The sequence below is a fragment of the Cylas formicarius genome, unplaced genomic scaffold (assembly GCF_029955315.1).
Source record: "Cylas formicarius isolate icCylForm1 unplaced genomic scaffold, icCylForm1.1 PGA_scaffold_10__41_contigs__length_53128322, whole genome shotgun sequence".
Lineage (NCBI taxonomy): Eukaryota > Metazoa > Arthropoda > Insecta > Coleoptera > Brentidae > Cylas > Cylas formicarius.
Window position 1 is genome coordinate 22,479,146 of NW_026844214.1, and position 18,189 is coordinate 22,497,334.

Here is an 18,189-nt window from a genome sequence, read left to right on the forward strand (position 1 = left end):
TTCTGTACTCTACCATGTTGAGATTTGGGTGTTATTGGAAAGTTTATTTTTGATTCATATTATTTATCGGTCTAACCTAAACAGTTCTAATTCTGTTATTCGTAATATTGTTGACCCAGAGGGACTCGATTTGAAATTTTTTCGAAGTGAACTAAGACGTCTAACCCTATGTCGCCTCGGTTGTCATCAGCCCCCGCCCTCATTATTACTTCCTTTTTTTGCTTTCTGACATAAATTAGTATGAGAAAACTACCAATTTTTTTAGTCTAAACAACTGAAATTCAATGCTTGTGGTTACATTTAAATAGGCAATATTTTAAGTGTGTTTGTTCTCACCAAGATCTATCTCACCTTTTTTTAGTTGTGGTACAGAATTACTTCCGACCATACCTTTATCGATTTCTGACTTCTTCATATGAAATCAGCCTAAGAGCTTTTAATCTACGAATGTACCGAAGAACATGAATTCTAATTTTAAAATATAAACGGAACTTCATAAAATGGTCAAAATAATTGTAAAAATATCCCAATGTCGTAGGCAACTCTTGAATTTTCCCCTTCATCGGCCTCTCAGTTTATAAATATCACAAAGCGAAGAAATAGAAATTAAAACCTTAAGCAGAAAGGATCAAGGAAAACCCTCACCTGAGATGCTTATTTTTTGTAGCTAATAAAAGTCCCAAAACATCCCATATAAATTGCAAACCGGAAGGTACCCTTAAATCATAATTTTGTTAAATATAAATTTATTCCTTAGTTTGTGGTGGCTGATATTAAAATTAAAATCTTGAATACCATAACTCCGGCTAATCGGATAAAATTTCATAAGCGCTTTGTCGATGCACCTTTAACAAAGTAATTTCTATCAGAGGAGTCAAAGCAAACATATAAAGAACATTTTTTATTTAAATATCGTGTGATATAAAAAAAGATTGATATTATTTTACATATATTACATACATTATATGGGCATAACATTTAGAAAAATATTTTGATTTTTAAGAATTTTTGACGTCCACTACTTAGCAAATCTGCTTTAAAGTGTTGTTCGTGTTATAATGGTCATTTGATTAGTTCAAATTTTCGTTGAAGGTTCGTGAACCCTAAATACATTAATTTCATTTTATTTTAGATCTATTTATATTTATTTTATTGAAATCTTTTATTGTTAAAACCAAGCATTTGGGACTGATAAGTTCATTAAAAACTGAAAATAGTAAAGTGGAGGTACTATGAAAACGAATTTCGTTGTCATTCACAACTAACGGTGATATTTGCATAGATAACAAATTATTCTTTTCTGTTTCTCTCTTTGGTTACTAAATAGATATCTGACATCTCATCAAGAGTTTCTAATTCAGCATTTCCTTTATCTCCTCCTGGCTCCCTTCCTGATCAGTCCGGTCAGTCAAACTTTCGGTGGAGGTGCTAGGTAAAAGACTATATTCTTTGCGCACGAGTGTTTCTATTGTATATTCTGTTGTATAATTACTATCGAATCCGAAGAAAGATAAACAAAAAAGGACGGTTATTCTCATATGGGTTGCGGTTGTCATTTTCGGCCAACCGGAAAGAAGGATGTGTGACGTATTAAAGTCGTTAAATCCATCCATAATTATTATAGTCCACTTTATACTGTATCAAAGATTTACTTTTCATGCGAAAATTTTTGCATTAAGAGCCGACATAATAAAATCAACTTCAAAAGGTTTTTGATTCTCTCATGCTGATAACCTTGTTTTGAACAGGATAGATGATGTCACTATTCGCGCTAAACTGGTGCAAATAAATCACCGGTGTTAGTTTCAATCTAAGCCAAGTGTTCCAAATGAAAATAAATTAAAGCAAATATTTTTTACTTTTGTTTTCCATGGTCTGTGTTCTTATTGGAAATAAAAATTGAAGGCTAGTGTAAATAAATGTCTATGTTTGGCAACACTGGTTTCATTTCCCTAGTTTAAGATTGATTTGTTTGGAATAATAGGAAATAACGTGAAAAAAACCAACAAGTACGTGATTCCAAAGTAAATCACGACGACTCCAAACGATTGTCAAATCGCTGGATGTTTTGTTGTTGGTCCAAACAGGAGGACTTTGGGAAAGGTAGGCAGTATAAATTCGTTTATCCCCGCTCTTGAGGTGATTTAATGTCAGCCATCTTTAGGCCATTGTTAAATAGGCGTTAACTTGTGTTTTTCGGTAGGTCCGATGGCTGCTATCCGAAAAAAGCTCGTGATCGTCGGTGATGGCGCTTGCGGAAAAACGTGCCTGTTAATTGTATTTAGTAAAGATCAATTTCCTGAAGTGTATGTGCCTACAGTATTTGAAAATTATGTAGCGGATATAGAAGTTGATGGAAAACAAGTGGAGCTAGCATTGTGGGATACCGCTGGACAGGAAGATTACGATCGCCTGAGGCCTCTGTCGTATCCGGACACCGACGTTATATTAATGTGTTTCTCAGTTGACTCCCCGGATTCGTTAGAAAACATACCCGAGAAATGGACACCCGAGGTTAAACACTTCTGCCCAAATGTGCCAATCATTTTGGTGGGTAATAAGAAAGATCTTCGCAACGACCCCACTACAATCAATGAACTGAAAAAAATGAAACAAGAGCCAGTTAAGCCACAGGATGGTCGATCTATGGCAGAAAAAATAAATGCATTTGCTTACCTAGAATGCTCAGCTAAAAGCAAAGAGGGAGTACGGGAAGTGTTTGAGAATGCTACTCGTGCCGCACTGCAAGTGAAGAAGAAGAAGAAGCACCGTTGTATTATGTTCTGAACCGCTGCTTTTCTGGTTTATATTAATCCTTGTGTGATTTATAATTTACCGAGGGGGCTCTTTTTTGCATGATGTATTGACTAACAATAAACCCCTTATTTTCACTTATGTTATTTTTTGTTTAACTTCCTTTCCTGTGTGGACATAGTTTTCATGTAAGTGTCGTGTGTTTTTATTTAAATTCAGTTTTTATTTTTAACGCACAAAAACGTATGTCCACACCCACAATTAATTCGATTAGATTTATATATCATTTCTTTTTATATTGTACTATTGCATAGATTTACTTTATTCAGAACTAGTGGTGCGTATGTATTATTCCTATATATATATATATATATATATATATATATATATATAAAACTTAAAATGTAAATTAAAAGTTTTTTTCGCGGAGTTTTCGAAGTTGTTTCTGGAACTTGGTGAATATTGTTGTACTGCGTTAAATATTGATGTAATAGCTTTAAATTTTCCAATATTATGTATTCAGTGAATAAATCTGTTTTCCTATAAAGCGATCTATATATTGTACTTCAAACATAAAATAGCCAATTCTAGGAGAAAGTAAAAATAACTGAATAACACAACAGAAGCGATAACATTGAAAATATTTTTTATGATTTTGGCCAATTAGTATTTAGTATAATAAATTCTTTGCTGTATGAATCACCAGATAAAACAAGTCCGTTGCATCAACACACTCCATTTTCCAAGAATCCTGTTGATGAGCATTTCTCTCGCTGTCTGCCGAATAAAAAGCGGCGCACGCAAGTCCGAAAATCCCTATTGCGTAACTGACGACGACTTGCAGATACTTAGCCTGTAGAAATTATCAAATTTCTATTTTTAGTGAAGAGGCAAGGTAAGGGCAAAATTATGCTATGAGTATAAAGATAGGTGCGCGTCAGCCAGAAGCGTACATTAAATGCAACAATCAGTGGCCAAAAACACAATTAGAAGTGTTTGCTTTAAGGAAAATAGCGTTAGTAAATTACAAATATTTACTCAATGTTTTAAAAAATGTTTAACTTTAAATTGCCCCAACTGCTCTGGTTTCCACGCGCTCCCAAAGTTTTTCAGTTTGTATTAAATGTAAGATAAACTGGCCACCCCCTTGATGATTTGGCGTCACAGGTTGTTTCGGTTAGGGTGTATGTTATTTGTTATCGTTACGAAATTGTGGATAGGTAACGCTTGAGCTTATAATACATTAAATGTGACTGCAAACTTAAATAGAACAAACGCGACTGTCGCAATATATATTTTCTGAATTATTTAATATTTTCAGACAAAATTTAAGAACTTGTAAAAAAAATATAAACAGAGGAACGACCTGTGTGAATCACGTAGAATGTAATAAGCTAGATAAAGCAATAGGTAGATGATGGTAAGAAGAAATCTTGATAAGAAGCGGTGCGCAAGCACAGTCTAGGCATTTATTTGGTTGACATGGAGAATGGTGAACAAAAGTAATCCACAGCGTAAGTTTTATGAAAAAAAAATTGAATTTAAAACAAAAACCAGGAAAATATTTTAATATGCTATTCCAAACTACTCTGGCAAAGGCGAACTGACCCGATCGGTTCTGGCTCTGTTTCTTATTTTCATTTAATGTAAATTAAGAACGTACTTTCATTTTTTTCTCAGCACGTTTTTGTTAAATGCAATCGATGAATTATTTTAATTTTTTAAAGATGCCGACTTTAGTGTCAAATTTGGGAAGACGTCGTGCGAGAGTAAATATTTGTTTTAATTCATCTAAATAGCAAATGATGTTTCAGGATCTTTGAATTTTAAATTTAAACAAGTTTTTTTTTTTAATTACCTAGATCATCATTGTTGCCATAATATTCATAGCTAAATCAGGTGTAAATAGTACCTACACATTATAGCTTCCTCACTTGAACAAAAACATATACATTTATTTAATCACTTCTCATTCCAAACCATTCAAACTAGTTAAGTTTGAGAATATTTTTTTGGGGCAGGCTAACTGACTAACTAACTATGAACTGCGGACTGAAGTAAGATAAGGTAAGGTAATATGTATAAATATACCTTAACAACGTGTCCCTAAATTTCGATATCTAACTATTAGAGTCTGATTTTAGATTATATTTCGCTTTTTTACAAATTTTAAAGTTTTATGGAAGTGTTTACGCCGTAGCTTTGTAATTTGGTAGCCTTGTCGTAAAATTCGCCGATTTGCAAATGCGTAAACGATTTTAAATAAAGACTGTCAGTAACCAGTTTTTTTTTCATAAAGATATCTAATTATTTTTCACTATTTCAAGCGTTAACCAGTAAATGCCAAACTGCGCCCGCACCAAGCTAGGTATTATATATACAGCTACGCTGATAGCACAGGAATTTTTGTTTTGAGGCGACAATGAAAATACATCGAGATAAGACATTTACTATGCACATTTAAAATTTTGTTTTCAACCAATAAGACCTGGCAGAATATGTCCAGATCTCGTTAAATGCTTTGGGAAAACGAGTTAAGTGTGTGTAGACCGCCGTTTAGAAAGAAAATGGTACGAAGTTGCAGGTTAGTGGGTAAAATTTATAAGCATGCGCGGAGGCCATTTTCATCTCTTTAAAAATATAGCCGCCGAAAGCGGATCAATTTTTACTACATATATTACTATATTTTCTAACAGTTATATGCATAAACTCGATCACGTATCAGTTTGTCAATCCAATCAATTCAATCTACTCGCATAAAAATTGCTGCAGAGCAGCTGATAGAAAATGTTTTCTATAAAGAGTTTGAATTTCTTAAAATATTTTCGCTGTGTAGGGAAAACCACTTGAATAAATACACTTTATTACCTTCAGTTTAACACATAAATACATAAAATAAGGAAGAAAAGCTGCACTAAACTTAAGGCCTATGTCATAAATGTATGTGAACTAAATACCTTAAAAATCGTATTCACTTACAACCACACTGCCGTACGTGAAGATACGTTCAGATACATTTTTTAAATCTACATTTTGGAAGTAAACAGTCCTAAACGTTTCATTTAAGGATCCAATATTAATCACGATCTTTTAGACCAGAATAGCCTCTTGTTTAATGCGCTTAATAAGTCATAAAAAAAATATTGGTAAATATCCAACTAATTACAAATAAATACGCATTTTATCACAAATATAAAAACTACTAAATATAAAAATTACTTTCCGCGATGTTTAAGTTTATGACTTGTCTGTTATGAACACATAAAACTCTATGAGTAATGCCAGTATAATTTTTGATATGATTGAAGATATGCTACAAAATGAAATCAGTCTCCCAAACACTATGCAGTTGGCCAGGTATGTAATTACCATTTTACAGCTGAGATTGATATAAATAAAAGCTGTATAATCCTTTTAGAAAAAGAGTTCCAGTATGAGAAAAATGTAATCTTATATTGATTATCTATCGTTTACCAGACAAAACCAAAAAAATTAAAAATATTTTCAGATGTACCTTGCAAAAGAACTAACTTTTAAAACTTTAATACTTCAGTTACTTGATCAATTTTGAGAAAATTACCAGTCAGATTCATGCCCCTAACTTTGTAAATATAAACCTAAAAATATAAGATTGTCTTTGAAATCCAACAACTTAATAAATTTCAAATTCTCAAAAAGTAGAAAAGAAAATTATTTTTCTTCACTTGAGTTCCTCACCTACGGGGATTTAAATATATTTAAGAAAACGTCATTTGTTGTTTTAACATGGTTATATAGATTAAGTAAGTTTAGTTAGGTTAGGTTGTCTTATTTTAAGCTCAACTATTCTGGTAAAGCATTATACATAACTTTTAAGCACACATGAATTATAAAACTAAGCTTTGGTTCGATGTGAAGTGCTTTACCAATTTCTATGATAAAAAAAATCAAAAAGTCTTCTTTCTATAAATGTTCAAAAGCTCTCTAAGTTTTTGAATAAACTCTTTAAATTATTACCAGTTAAAGTAATGTGCTATTAAAAAAAAAGAAGACAAAATGGTGAGAAAAATTGGTTAATACTAATATAGGACCAAATGAACTGTAAGCCATACCCGAATAAAATTGCATTTGCCAATAAGTACATAAACACTGATTTCTTTCCTCCTGTAAGTAATGTTCTGAAAACTACAATGAATGCCTACTTACATGACCATTATCCTAGAGTTTTATATTGTTAAATGCAACTCTTATTATATCAAAACACAAATACATCGATCCGATATGCTAAAATTACAATTGTTCCTTACTTAACAACTACTTTACAATTATTAGTAAAATATAAACTTACGCGTTCTCTTACGTGTCCCACAAATACACCAGCTGGGAAACAAACTTTTCTTTTAAACAAGTAGAATGAATAGTTCCATGTTTGTCTCATCTCAACCAAGTTTAAATTTGAACACAGTTTAAAAAACACCATAATAAAATGGAAACTAATATTATTCGGGATTGCCTGCACAATGGAACACGCGCCGAGTGGCGAAACACGTTAAAAAGCAGAGTAAAGAAATGTCGTTTCTTTGGTATAAAGTCATGTAATGATGTTCAGGTTTGTTCTCCCACACAAAACTTTGGCGGAGGTTACGCTTCATGCTGCCTACTACCCTTACGCGTTACTAAGTACTACTAGTTAGTAAAGTACTCAATGGCAGTTTTAGGACAAATATTATTGTTGGTAAAAACTGAAATATAATTGTTAAGGTGGTACATAAGGCGGAGGTTTTCTATATGTAGGGGTGGGTTTTGGTCGGCCCTGCTTAGCGCCCTCTTGGGTTCGAGTGAACGGTGGTGGTGGCTGGTATGGTTCCGAATCATCCAATTTGACTGAGCCACTTTTGCTGTATTCTGGGGGGGCCAGAGGCGGTTTTTCGTCTTTCAAAATCACAGGCGTTTTTGTGCCAGATTCCGGTTTCTCGTCCAATTCCTCTTGGAAGATCACGGGAATACCTACCGGGTAGCCACATTGAAATGATGAAATTTGCTCCTAAGTTTGTTATAAATAATTATAAAAAAGGACCAAAATGTGTCTGAAATCATTCCAATCGAGTCTGTTGACTGGTTGATTGGTATCTTTTCTTTTTAAAAATAGTTTTTTTAAGATGAAACACAAAAACAAACAAAAATTGAAAAAATCTAACGAAAAGACACAATTCATTAATGTGGTGTCCTCCAAAAATAGCGCCCCGCCTGTATTTCGGAAAGTATGACTTGTATGGCCGGCGGAAAAGGTAGGAAGATGATGGGAAAGAGGTCATGACAAATTGCAGGAATTCATTTTCAAGTTCCTAGGACGGCTAGTAGATGGCGTAACTTTTAGTGGAAAAACGACGAAAGGCACTATAGTCTACGTAATTTTAATTAATAATTATACAGGAAATAGAGCTTAAAGAGTCAGCGAAAACATCATCTTGATATCTTTTATTAAAGTGAAGGTATTAAGATAAAATATCAAAGATGCGATTTTTACCAATATTTTAAGCTTTTATTCCTCTTTAAAATGAGCTAGGTTTGACCAGTTGACCACTCAATTGACCAAAATAATTTTAAAAATACAATTAAATTTATATTTATATTGTGCGTTAGCTAAACTTAAAAATACTGTTGCACTAAAAAATTTTGGTTAGCGATTTGTCATGGCCTTTTTGGTAATTGGTTCTTTTGCAGATCATATGGCTAAATACTTTCTTGGTGGGACCCCGGTACATAGATTTATAATTAATGATAATTATATTATTTTGTAATCTTCTATATATCTTTTAAAGTTTTATTGAGTTTGTATTCACATGAATAATGTACAGTATTCTTCAAAATCAGCATAGAAATTTAAAAAATATATAATGGTTCACAATGAACTATTTATTAATTCGTAATTATTGAGGACAATTCCTCATCTCAAACAAATTGGGTAATATGAGCCAGTAGTACAAAAAATATATGGTTACCTCTATTTCCATAGGATGAGGTTCCATTCTCTTCTACATTCATTTTGCCCCTCCTTCGTCTTCGGTAAAGCACGCAAGCGGCAAAGGCCGCCATAAACAACATAATAGCAATAATAATGGCGGGTATGATAAACGTTATCATAACTTCGTTTTGGGCTGATGGCGGAGTAACTTCCTCAGGATATTTCATGGGAATGGTAAATGTCGGCGCAACAGTCGGTATTAGTTGAGGTTTCACTTTACAGTTGCCTATGTGGTGTACCTTGATAGTAGATATCGTGAAATCGGGCGACATTATTCTGTGGACCCTGTTCGATATGCTCTTTTGATCGCTGTTGTGAAGGATGTATTCTAATCGCTTGATTTCGTCAGTCGGGCATTTCTCCACTGGCAAAGATTTATTAAACCATAACACAACGGTAGAATCGAAAGAGGGGTCGCGTTTTTGCTTAAACGGAAGGAAGTGGAAGTTGTTAGCTGAAGGTTCCTCAAAAAGCTCCTGGAATAAAATACACACATACCGCAAGCTGTTAAAACATTAACATGAATAAGTTCGGAACTACACAATTAATTATATCACGACCCTCTCCCCCTTAACTTTTCTCTGTCCAAACATCAGGTAGAATGTCGTTCCGTGTAATAGAAAAAATGTACAAATACGAAAGTTTATTTTTTTCTACTGAAAATTTGGTCGTTATTATTTGAACATAAATGTCAAATTTTGATTTTAATGATGAAATATAAAAAAAAAACTATAAAAAATTAAATAATGTGCACGAAAAATTATCAACTTGATAACTAACTGTTTGGTCATTGATTTTATTTATTATAATCATTTATTAATAGTAAAAATCATATCAAAGTCTTGTATAAACAAATGCATTAACCAAAATATAAAATATGTATCACTCAAAAACAAATCAATATTTCACATTTACCTCACTGCTCTGCAACCTTTTAAGCACAATAATTTAGGTTTAGGTTTTAACCGTAAAAAATTCCTTATACACAGATAAGAACCCCACAAAAAATTAAAAACTAGTAATTTCATTAAGTTATACAAAAAGCCTTACTCTACAATTACTAGTTTGCAATCACTTTTAAATTTCTTTATAACATTTGTAGTAAGGCTTAGATCTAATTTAAAGGGGTAAACTATTATAAATCTAGGTCCTTCTACATAAACACTATTTTGACAAATAGTGCTTGGGACTCTAAAGAGCAATAGTACTATTTTCTGAATTTCCCATACAAAGTCCATCACTGATATTTATTTTGTTATAATTAGATGTTAGCATAAATCTGACAACCGCTTTAGTCCATAATTGATTTATCGTTAGTACGTCGCTATCTTTGAACAACAGCTCTGTAGGATATCGATTATATTTGAAGAAATACTGTTATTAAGTACTTCCGAAACGCTTCTAGTTTTTTTAAGATTGTCCATCCATGTTCCTGAATAAATAAATCTGTAGATGAATTTTCAAATTTTATTTACAACATATTTGACTGTTCTCTCCACGTAACGTTTTTATCAATATAGACCTCTAATTACTTTACGCTCGTTTTCACATTTCTTATGATTTAGCTTGATAGGTCTAAAATTTGGCAAGGGCCGAGGTGAGAGTGAGAAGACGACAAAATATGAGCACATTTAGGGGTAGCAAACTAACCAGGATTTTATTTTTGTAGTGCAATCTCAGGCTTATTTTTTGTTAGTTACCATTCATCCTTATATGTAATGACCGCTGAATCATCAGCAAAGCTAAAATATTTCACCTACATCACCTTCTTTAATATAATGAAAATAAGTAGAGATATAGAAGAATTTGCATGCCATTGTATCACATTCTAAATATTTAAAAAATGCCAATAACTTTCTTATTTTTGTATAAGTAAATAACATCGGACGCTCTGCAAAACTATACGTATGCGTTAAATTTAGTGAAAAAAAAATTACAGAATTTTGTGGTCATTTAAAGGCGCCAGATAACCTTTATTTTTTATTATTTAAAATATGAAAACAGTTATTGCACCTTATTTTTGCTTCGACTGTTTTGGTTATTCTTCTCCATCAACAACTTTACAGCTTACAGTTGTCAGATTGATGCTTTTTTGATGACTTTTTTAATACAAACTTGAGAATTTGACCAGTACACTTTATATCGGCATGGTAACTGAACAGGGTGTTTGGCACCCTTACAATACATGCTTCAAGAAAAGCCAGTAAACCTGATCTAAACTGAATATCGATCTTGTGAGGCAAATTTTATTTAGCGGGAGACGGGCGATAATGGGCTTGTTTTCTTTGTCCTACACTTTAATACTAATGGCAGATAAGTGTAAGAAGAGATTGATTTACCGGTTTGAGTTTTATGAAATCATTTCAATTGTTCATTTTGTAATATATTTTGACTATTTTATACCTAATAATTTCATACTGGTCTTTATTAATAAAAAAAATTAAATTAAATTAAATTAATTGCACACCGTTGCAATTATGTATATGTATATAAAATTTATTATTTAAAAAAACATTTATTAATAAACACCAAAATGAAATTATGTTGGCATTGGTATATATAAAACTATTTGTTTAAAGTTCATTGCCTTTATTTGAATTATGCAGATTATAACAGATATAGTTCAAATAAAGGCAACGGAAATTCAAGTGTATCAATTTGTATGCGTTTTTTGCGAAGGTTTTTTAAGAAGTTCAAAAATTTAAAAATTTAACAACTAGGGCAAGACAAAGACAAGAATCGCCATTGCTAGCCTCACTTTTCTGTTGTAAAATTTCCCTCACTTGCTGACCTTTCTATCATACTAGGGCCATTACAGTTTAGATTCACTGCCAAGACCATCCACACTGTAACAGCCTACTTGATTTGATCTGAATCCTGATACCGATAAAAGAATGACATAAGAGCTAATAAAATTCTTACCATAAGTTTTTCTACAAACTTCTTCTGCATGCCGGCGTTGTAAGAGAAAGTATCGAAAGGCACATCAATCGTCATACTAAATTCAACGTTATAGTGTCGTTTGGCGGCCGGATTTACAATTACTTCCAGGCCGTCTCTGGCGCTCATGCCGCCGCTGTCGACGCAAACCAACCAGTACTCGGTCCTGCCGATTTTCCTTGGAATTCCGTAAAATTCACGATTCTTGCTGTCGAATTGAAGCCAATTCGTCGGGGGTATCGCTTGTAGATCGGAAGACAGTAGGGTTATGTTTAGCATAGACGGATCGACATCTTCGGGATCATAGAATGTATCCTACAATGGAGACACCATAGAAAATAGGTATGTTAGTTGAATTTTTTGGCTCACATCTTTGACTTTAAACACCAGAAGTTCTCCCAAAGTAGCATTAACTTTATCGACGGGGTTCCTTAAGATGGGCGAGAAGTTTGTGCTAGGTGTGACAGGTGGCGGCGATTGTCTACAAATACTCAATTCATGATATGTTACTTTTTTCACTCGTAAACTAGGTGCTAATATCAGACTTAGTTCTCTCGAAGGATCGCCTCTATCGTTGGCGGTTAGCATCTACAAGGCAATATTTTATTATAGGTTCAATTAGAAAATTTGATACTATTACCTTATACAGCTCTTCAATTTCGTGTCTAGGACAATGATTTGTAGAAAGAGAATCATTGGACCAAGTAAACGTGACTAAATCGTTAGTAAAGTTAATGTGTCTCACAGTTATTTCAGACATATTCGTGGCATAGATTCTGCCTAACGCCCTTAACACTTTTAGGGACCAATCTACATAATGAGGAAACTCTTGAGGTTTTTCAATTCTCAAGATCATAGAAAATTCGTGGTTAACTACCCGCTCTAATTTGTGCTGCTGGACTTGTATTGTTAACTGATCTTGTTCATTGTCACCCTCCTTGTCACTGGCTCGAACAACATATACCCAGTTTGATACATCTTCTGCTAATGGACTGAAAAATCAAAGGTTTTAAAATTCAAAAACAAGATGTTCTTATATAAACTGTTAACACTTGATAGGGTAAGCATACTGTATCTTTCACACCTACTACCAAATTTGAATATGGTTGATCTGCTTGTTACAATGACAACTTTTGGCGGGAGTTACCATCACCAGTTTTTATTTTACTTTCAGTTGTAACTTAGAATGTAACTAATCTAGATCTACACAAAAAATACCATCAAATTTGTTATCACTGATAGAGAGCCCTGAAAACTAAAATAAGAATAACTTAACTCAGAAGTTGTTTGGATTCACCTATATTTTTAAAATATATTGTTATGCATCCAGGACGTTTGTATTTTCATAGACAAGTAACAACTTTCTTATTTTAAGTTGATATTTCATATCAAGTGTCAAAAAATAATGGAAACGTGGGAATATCTTGAGAATTATACATTTGACCAAAAAACAAATGTTTCTAAATACTGAATAAAAAAAACCGTTGAATAAAACCAATCATGGCCCACAACCCCAAACTATTAACCAAAACAAAACTGTGGATAAAACGTGTCGTCTTCGTGATATAGAATCCGAAGCTGAAATAAAAATGGGAGTTTCATAAAAAAATCACATTTTTATATATTTTTATTTGAATGATGCAAATAATAAACATTTATTTTATATATGTTATTTACTGTAAGTATATTGTCAATTATTTATTTTCACAATTTAGAAAAAAGTTGTATAGACATAATTATAAAAAAAAATATTTTTATTTATAAAATGTCAACACAGAGCGCTAAAACACTAAAGTAGAAAAAAAATCAACCTCAAATATATAACAAAGGGTGTCAGTTAGAGAAATTGATGGTTATATTAAGGTCTGGAAATGTGATTTTTGACATAAAATTCAAAATATGTCAGCAACGGTTAGACTTGAGTTACATTATATACAAAATATATCTAGAAATCTCCGAAGAATTCAAAAATTCAAAAAGTTAATAAAATTGTCACATGTCCGCGAAAACCAAACATCACAATATAACAATTTAAATGTATGTAAAGCACATTAATCCAAACTATGTTTGGCATTAAATATACTTCATATTTTATACAGGTTCTGTGATCCCACCCGATACACATTTCTTCTAAATTTCAAATTAAACTATGAAGTGGGCAGAATTTCTGACTATACTTTAATAGTACTTTAAGTTTATATCAGTGGAGTTCAATTATTTGCAAATGTAATACAGGATTCCATCCATTGGGATTTTCACTATGCCATTTGGGTTCGCATGCCAATCCATACATATTATTTAAAGTAAATAAAATTATAAAATGTTAAGTACAAAGTAGGCCAAGCCAACTTAAATTTGGCACTGCAAGTAGAAATGTTTAAATTAAGCAAGTCGAAAATGGCCATGAATTTGTTTATTGTAATGAATTTTTCATTCTACAGAAATTGTATATACAAATAATTTCAAGTTTTCTGAATTATATTATAAAATTTAATATAATAAAACAAACCAAAGAAGCATTAATAATAAAACAAACATTTAAAAAAGGTATTCAAAACATGGTCGTATTTGATAAATCCTTCTGATAGTACCTTCTGTTAATTGATCTACAGTATGATAATTATTTCGTAATATTTCTTTTAATAAGGGTAATTGAAAACTCTAAAATCGATAAATCAGGAGAATTTGGTGGCCCCCAAATCGACCTGTCTGTGACTATGTAATACTACTGACTGGCATTATGAGCACCACCCTGTTGGAAATATACAGTTTCCAAGATGTTTCTGTCTTGAAAAATTGGCACTATTTAGTTGTATCATTTTAAAATATGTATGCGATGTTAGACTACTTCATATTTGTTAATAAATACAGATTTACCACTCAAAATAATTAAATAGCAGACAGCAGAAATACAGAATTTTATTTTCATTTAGCTAAACAACTAGCGAATGTGGCATATCATTGAAAAGATTAAGATTTGTTGAGGTTTTTGACTTAGGGGTACACTAAAAAAATATTGTATTCGCTAATGAATTCTACAAAGATCTATAATATTTCTCTCAAAAAAGCATTTAGCTTGAAATTATCCCGTAGCGTACAAATTTATAGAAATAACCAATTATAAGTTACGCATGTCACATAAAAAGTAGTCCAATAATAGCAGTTTCCTATAGGGAATAATAAATACATTGACAAAGAAGAAGGAAAATTGAAAATTGTTACTCACAGTCCGTACAATTCCTTCCTAAGTGGATTGAATTGAATCCATGCGTTTGTTGGCAACGGTTGCTCCTTGCCATCTAGCACTTGCAAAGTGAGGTTATAACCGTCCTCCGCATCTTTGAAGGTATTCTTCGGTATAACAAATCTAAATATTTTCCCTGCGGTTACTGACAAGTACTGTAACCGATTTTCGATGTACGGCCTGTAGTTTCTTGCAGGAATTTTATTGGCGGGTTCTATAACTTCAGTTACATATAATTCCGTTGTCCATTTGGGAATAGAAGTTGAAGATACTTGTCTTGTTGTTGTGGATTTCACAGTAGGTTCGTATAAAGTAGTTGTGTAATCTGTGCTAGATCCCAAAATTTCTGTAGCATTTTCTACAGAGTGTACTGTGGTTGAACGAGTAGTTGTCGTAGTTGTACTTGTAGTAGTAGTTGTTGCAGCATTTGAGGAACTAATGTAGGGAATTATAGTTTCTGAAGAAGTGATTATTGTAGTCGGATTGCTAGTAGTAGTCTCAGTAAAAATAATGGGAGGCTCAGTTTCATCAATGATCTCAAATGAAGTGGAATATCGCTTTTCATTTGCCGGAGTTGTCTGTAGGAAAACCAAAACAGGGGTAGTTAGGTTCGCTTTTTCTACAGTTTCGTTCACAATTTCCTCCTTAAACTCCAAGGTTGTCGGTTTCGTTGTGGAAGTTGCGGAAATTTCAGTAAAGGGACTAGTTTCTTCTGGAAGGTTTGAAACTGTAATTTTACTTTCCAGCTTCGGTATGGTAGTTTCACTTTCAGCTGGATCATCGTCATTATCTTCACTGTCATAAGCCCAATCATAGTCACTATCATCGTATTCCAATGCCTCATCAGGTTTAGGAATTTTGGTTTTTTCAGACATTGGTGTTGATGGTATGCTAGTACTCGATGTGGAGGTTGGCAAAGTTGAAGGTAGTTCTTCTTGAAACGAGTCTTTGCTGGAACTTGATAGCGGATGACTTTGGATAACCTAACGTTTGAAATACAACCACATAGAATAGATTACATTTCAATATAGCGGACATACCGAAATATTACTAAATTCATCATCTGGTTTAATTTCTCCATGGTGATGTCGATGGGGATGAGTGGTTGTTATCGCCAAGGTAGTGATGCGTTCTGTAATTGTTGGAGAAGTTGTGAATTTGCTGGGTTTTACGGATTCAACATCATCTTCATTTTCATCATCATAGTCGTCGTCATAATAGTCGGCATCATAATCTCCACTGCCTATGTAACAAATTCATTGATTAATAGGTACAATGTACAACAGAAAAGGTACCTGGAGCAACAATAATTGTAGAACTACATGTAGATAATTTTAATGCAAATTGGCAGCAACAAACTTACAAGCTTGTGTTGCTAAAGTGCATATTACTTAAAAAGATCATTTTAAACCAGCAAACACTGATATGAAGAACGTTAAGTACCGCATTTTGTATAGAAATCTGTTTTTATTTCTACATCTTAGATATTTAAACATAGCAACATGGTAGATAACACTATACAGAGCGATCCCCGCCTTAGCAATGAATTTTAAAAAAATATTACCAGAAAATCTGTCAAAGACCGATTAATCTAAGCACGTAAATCACACTGTATAAGATATAGAAAGCTATATTTTCGTCCTACCATAATCGTCAATTGTATCTCTCCTTATCCGAGAGTTAAAAGGGGCAACAGTCCTGATACGCCAACCAATAACTGGCAACGCCAAAACTTCGGATAAAGTGCCATCTATCGCCTGCTGTTTTAAATTATGGACAAGCGGAATAACCGATTCCCACAGTCGTCCGTCGCAACCGACTTGGACTCTTATTATGGAATTGATTTTTGTCGATCGACTCTGAACATTTCCCGGACCCGCCAAGATGATGGAACTCTCGGTAATGTCATCTTTTTCATGTTGTTCATCGAGTGTAAAGGCACCCTTAAATATTTTCGGCAGGTGAGCCAATAGCAAGTGAATATTTTTATCGTACTTACAATTGGCAATCCAAAAAATTTGGCAATGTTATTGACAGCAGCTACCCTTTGTTTGGGTTTAATAGCGTTCAAATCTTTGTCCAGAAGAATCGTTAGTGAAGTTACGTCTTCGTTGGACGAGCATGTATCTAGCTGTCGCTCGTTTTTAACTATACTTATAACCAACTCTTGACATAGTAGTTTCTGTGGTAATTGCTTGATGGCAAGCCTTAATGTTTTTATGTCTTTCGTCAAAGGTATTCCGAAGAACACCCCAGATTTAGCATCAAAGTGAAGCCACGATGGGAGGTATTTGCCGGTAAGTGCCTTTACCTATAACAAAATTAATGTAATGGTGTTATGCTGCTATATAATTAATATAAATCTTTCATTAAGGTTGGGTAGCTAACGACCTGATAAATAGATGTCATTTAAAGTTGTAGTAAATATACTCGATTTTTTTCCTCAAATCAAAATGTCTTGGAAATATTTTATACCCTGTGCTTTGGACACAGATTTGTATAAACCTTTTATCGTAAAGTGAACCTGTCAACGGCAGAGTGTCATGGCAGAGTGAATTGACATCATACAATTTAATTTAATGAGTAATTACTGGCGCAAAATAGCTCCAAAAGCATTTATGTTTTTAAACAAATAGTTGTGCTAGGATCCATCGGCGCGGAACTGCTAGCCCGATACATTATATCCATCAGACAAGCCCTTAATATTTCCGGGTGGCCCTTTGATCATATTCTAATGGCACATGATTGGGCGTTGGTAGAATTGGTTGTAAATTTGTGATTTTTACGATTTGAAAAGCGTTTTGTTTCTAAATATTAATTAAACAGATATTTTAAAAGCTTTTGGACCGTTTAGTGTGTAGGATTGCCAGTTATGATCATCCCAACTTCAGTTTTCAAAGGTAAGGCACACCTACTGTGACATCGCACAGGCTGAACCAAATCATGGAAAATCAGTTTTTTATCGCCACAAGCTTGGGAACCAAACCAAACCATAAATACTTATGTTGGGGTTATACTCATTTTATGAATAAATTGTCGTTTCTCATTTGAATATTATGTCTTTGATGCAAGCATAATCTGTTTATTTCAATATGACGTCACCAAAAGGCCCTTAAGCGTCATTATATTATTTACACTCGTTTCGGTGCCATTAAAAATCTCATTCATTTTTAAATTTCATAAATTCAAACATCAAAAAATATTCATTATTTCAAAAATAAATTTCAACAATCAATGGATATTTTTC

At 33.1% G+C, this 18,189-nt stretch overlaps 2 protein-coding genes across 3 annotated transcripts in view; one reads left to right on the forward strand and one right to left on the reverse strand.

The window, feature by feature from the left end:
* The first annotated feature begins 1,926 nt into the window (after positions 1–1,926).
* LOC132697971 (ras-like GTP-binding protein Rho1) lies at positions 1,927–3,301 on the forward strand. The gene is made up of 2 exons (XM_060663779.1): positions 1,927–2,103; positions 2,204–3,301. Exons 1-2 carry the CDS (start codon positions 2,064–2,066, stop codon positions 2,785–2,787), a joined length of 624 nt encoding a protein of 207 aa, XP_060519762.1. The 5' UTR covers positions 1,927–2,063; the 3' UTR covers positions 2,788–3,301.
* Positions 3,302–5,314: 2,013 nt separating this feature from the next.
* Positions 5,315–18,189, reverse strand: part of LOC132702926 (dystroglycan 1) — a 69,026-nt gene continuing 56,151 nt past the window's right edge. The window contains exons 3-11 of one of the 2 annotated variants that reach the window (XM_060671807.1): positions 16,942–17,253; positions 16,588–16,885; positions 15,983–16,185; positions 14,925–15,925; positions 12,339–12,690; positions 12,068–12,286; positions 11,681–12,013; positions 8,736–9,234; positions 5,315–7,740 (exon numbers count right to left, since the gene is read on the reverse strand). In XM_060671807.1, the coding sequence (XP_060527790.1) occupies positions 7,490–7,740; positions 8,736–9,234; positions 11,681–12,013; positions 12,068–12,286; positions 12,339–12,690; positions 14,925–15,925; positions 15,983–16,185; positions 16,588–16,885; positions 16,942–17,253 (3,468 nt within the window). In that variant the 3' untranslated portion in view covers positions 5,315–7,489. The remainder of the gene's footprint in view (positions 7,741–8,735; positions 9,235–11,680; positions 12,014–12,067; positions 12,287–12,338; positions 12,691–14,924; positions 15,926–15,982; positions 16,186–16,587; positions 16,886–16,941; positions 17,254–18,189) is intronic. The other variant, XM_060671798.1, reaches the window with a different exon arrangement.

Bases quoted from the DNA above. Each gene is read 5' to 3' on its own strand.
- LOC132697971 (XM_060663779.1), top strand. From the start codon at position 2,064: ATGTTTTGTTGTTGGTCCAAACAGGAGGACTTTGGGAAAG. The intron at 2,104-2,203 runs GTAGGCAGTATA...GTTTTTCGGTAG, and splicing joins ACAGGAGGACTTTGGGAAAG to GTCCGATGGCTGCTATCCGA.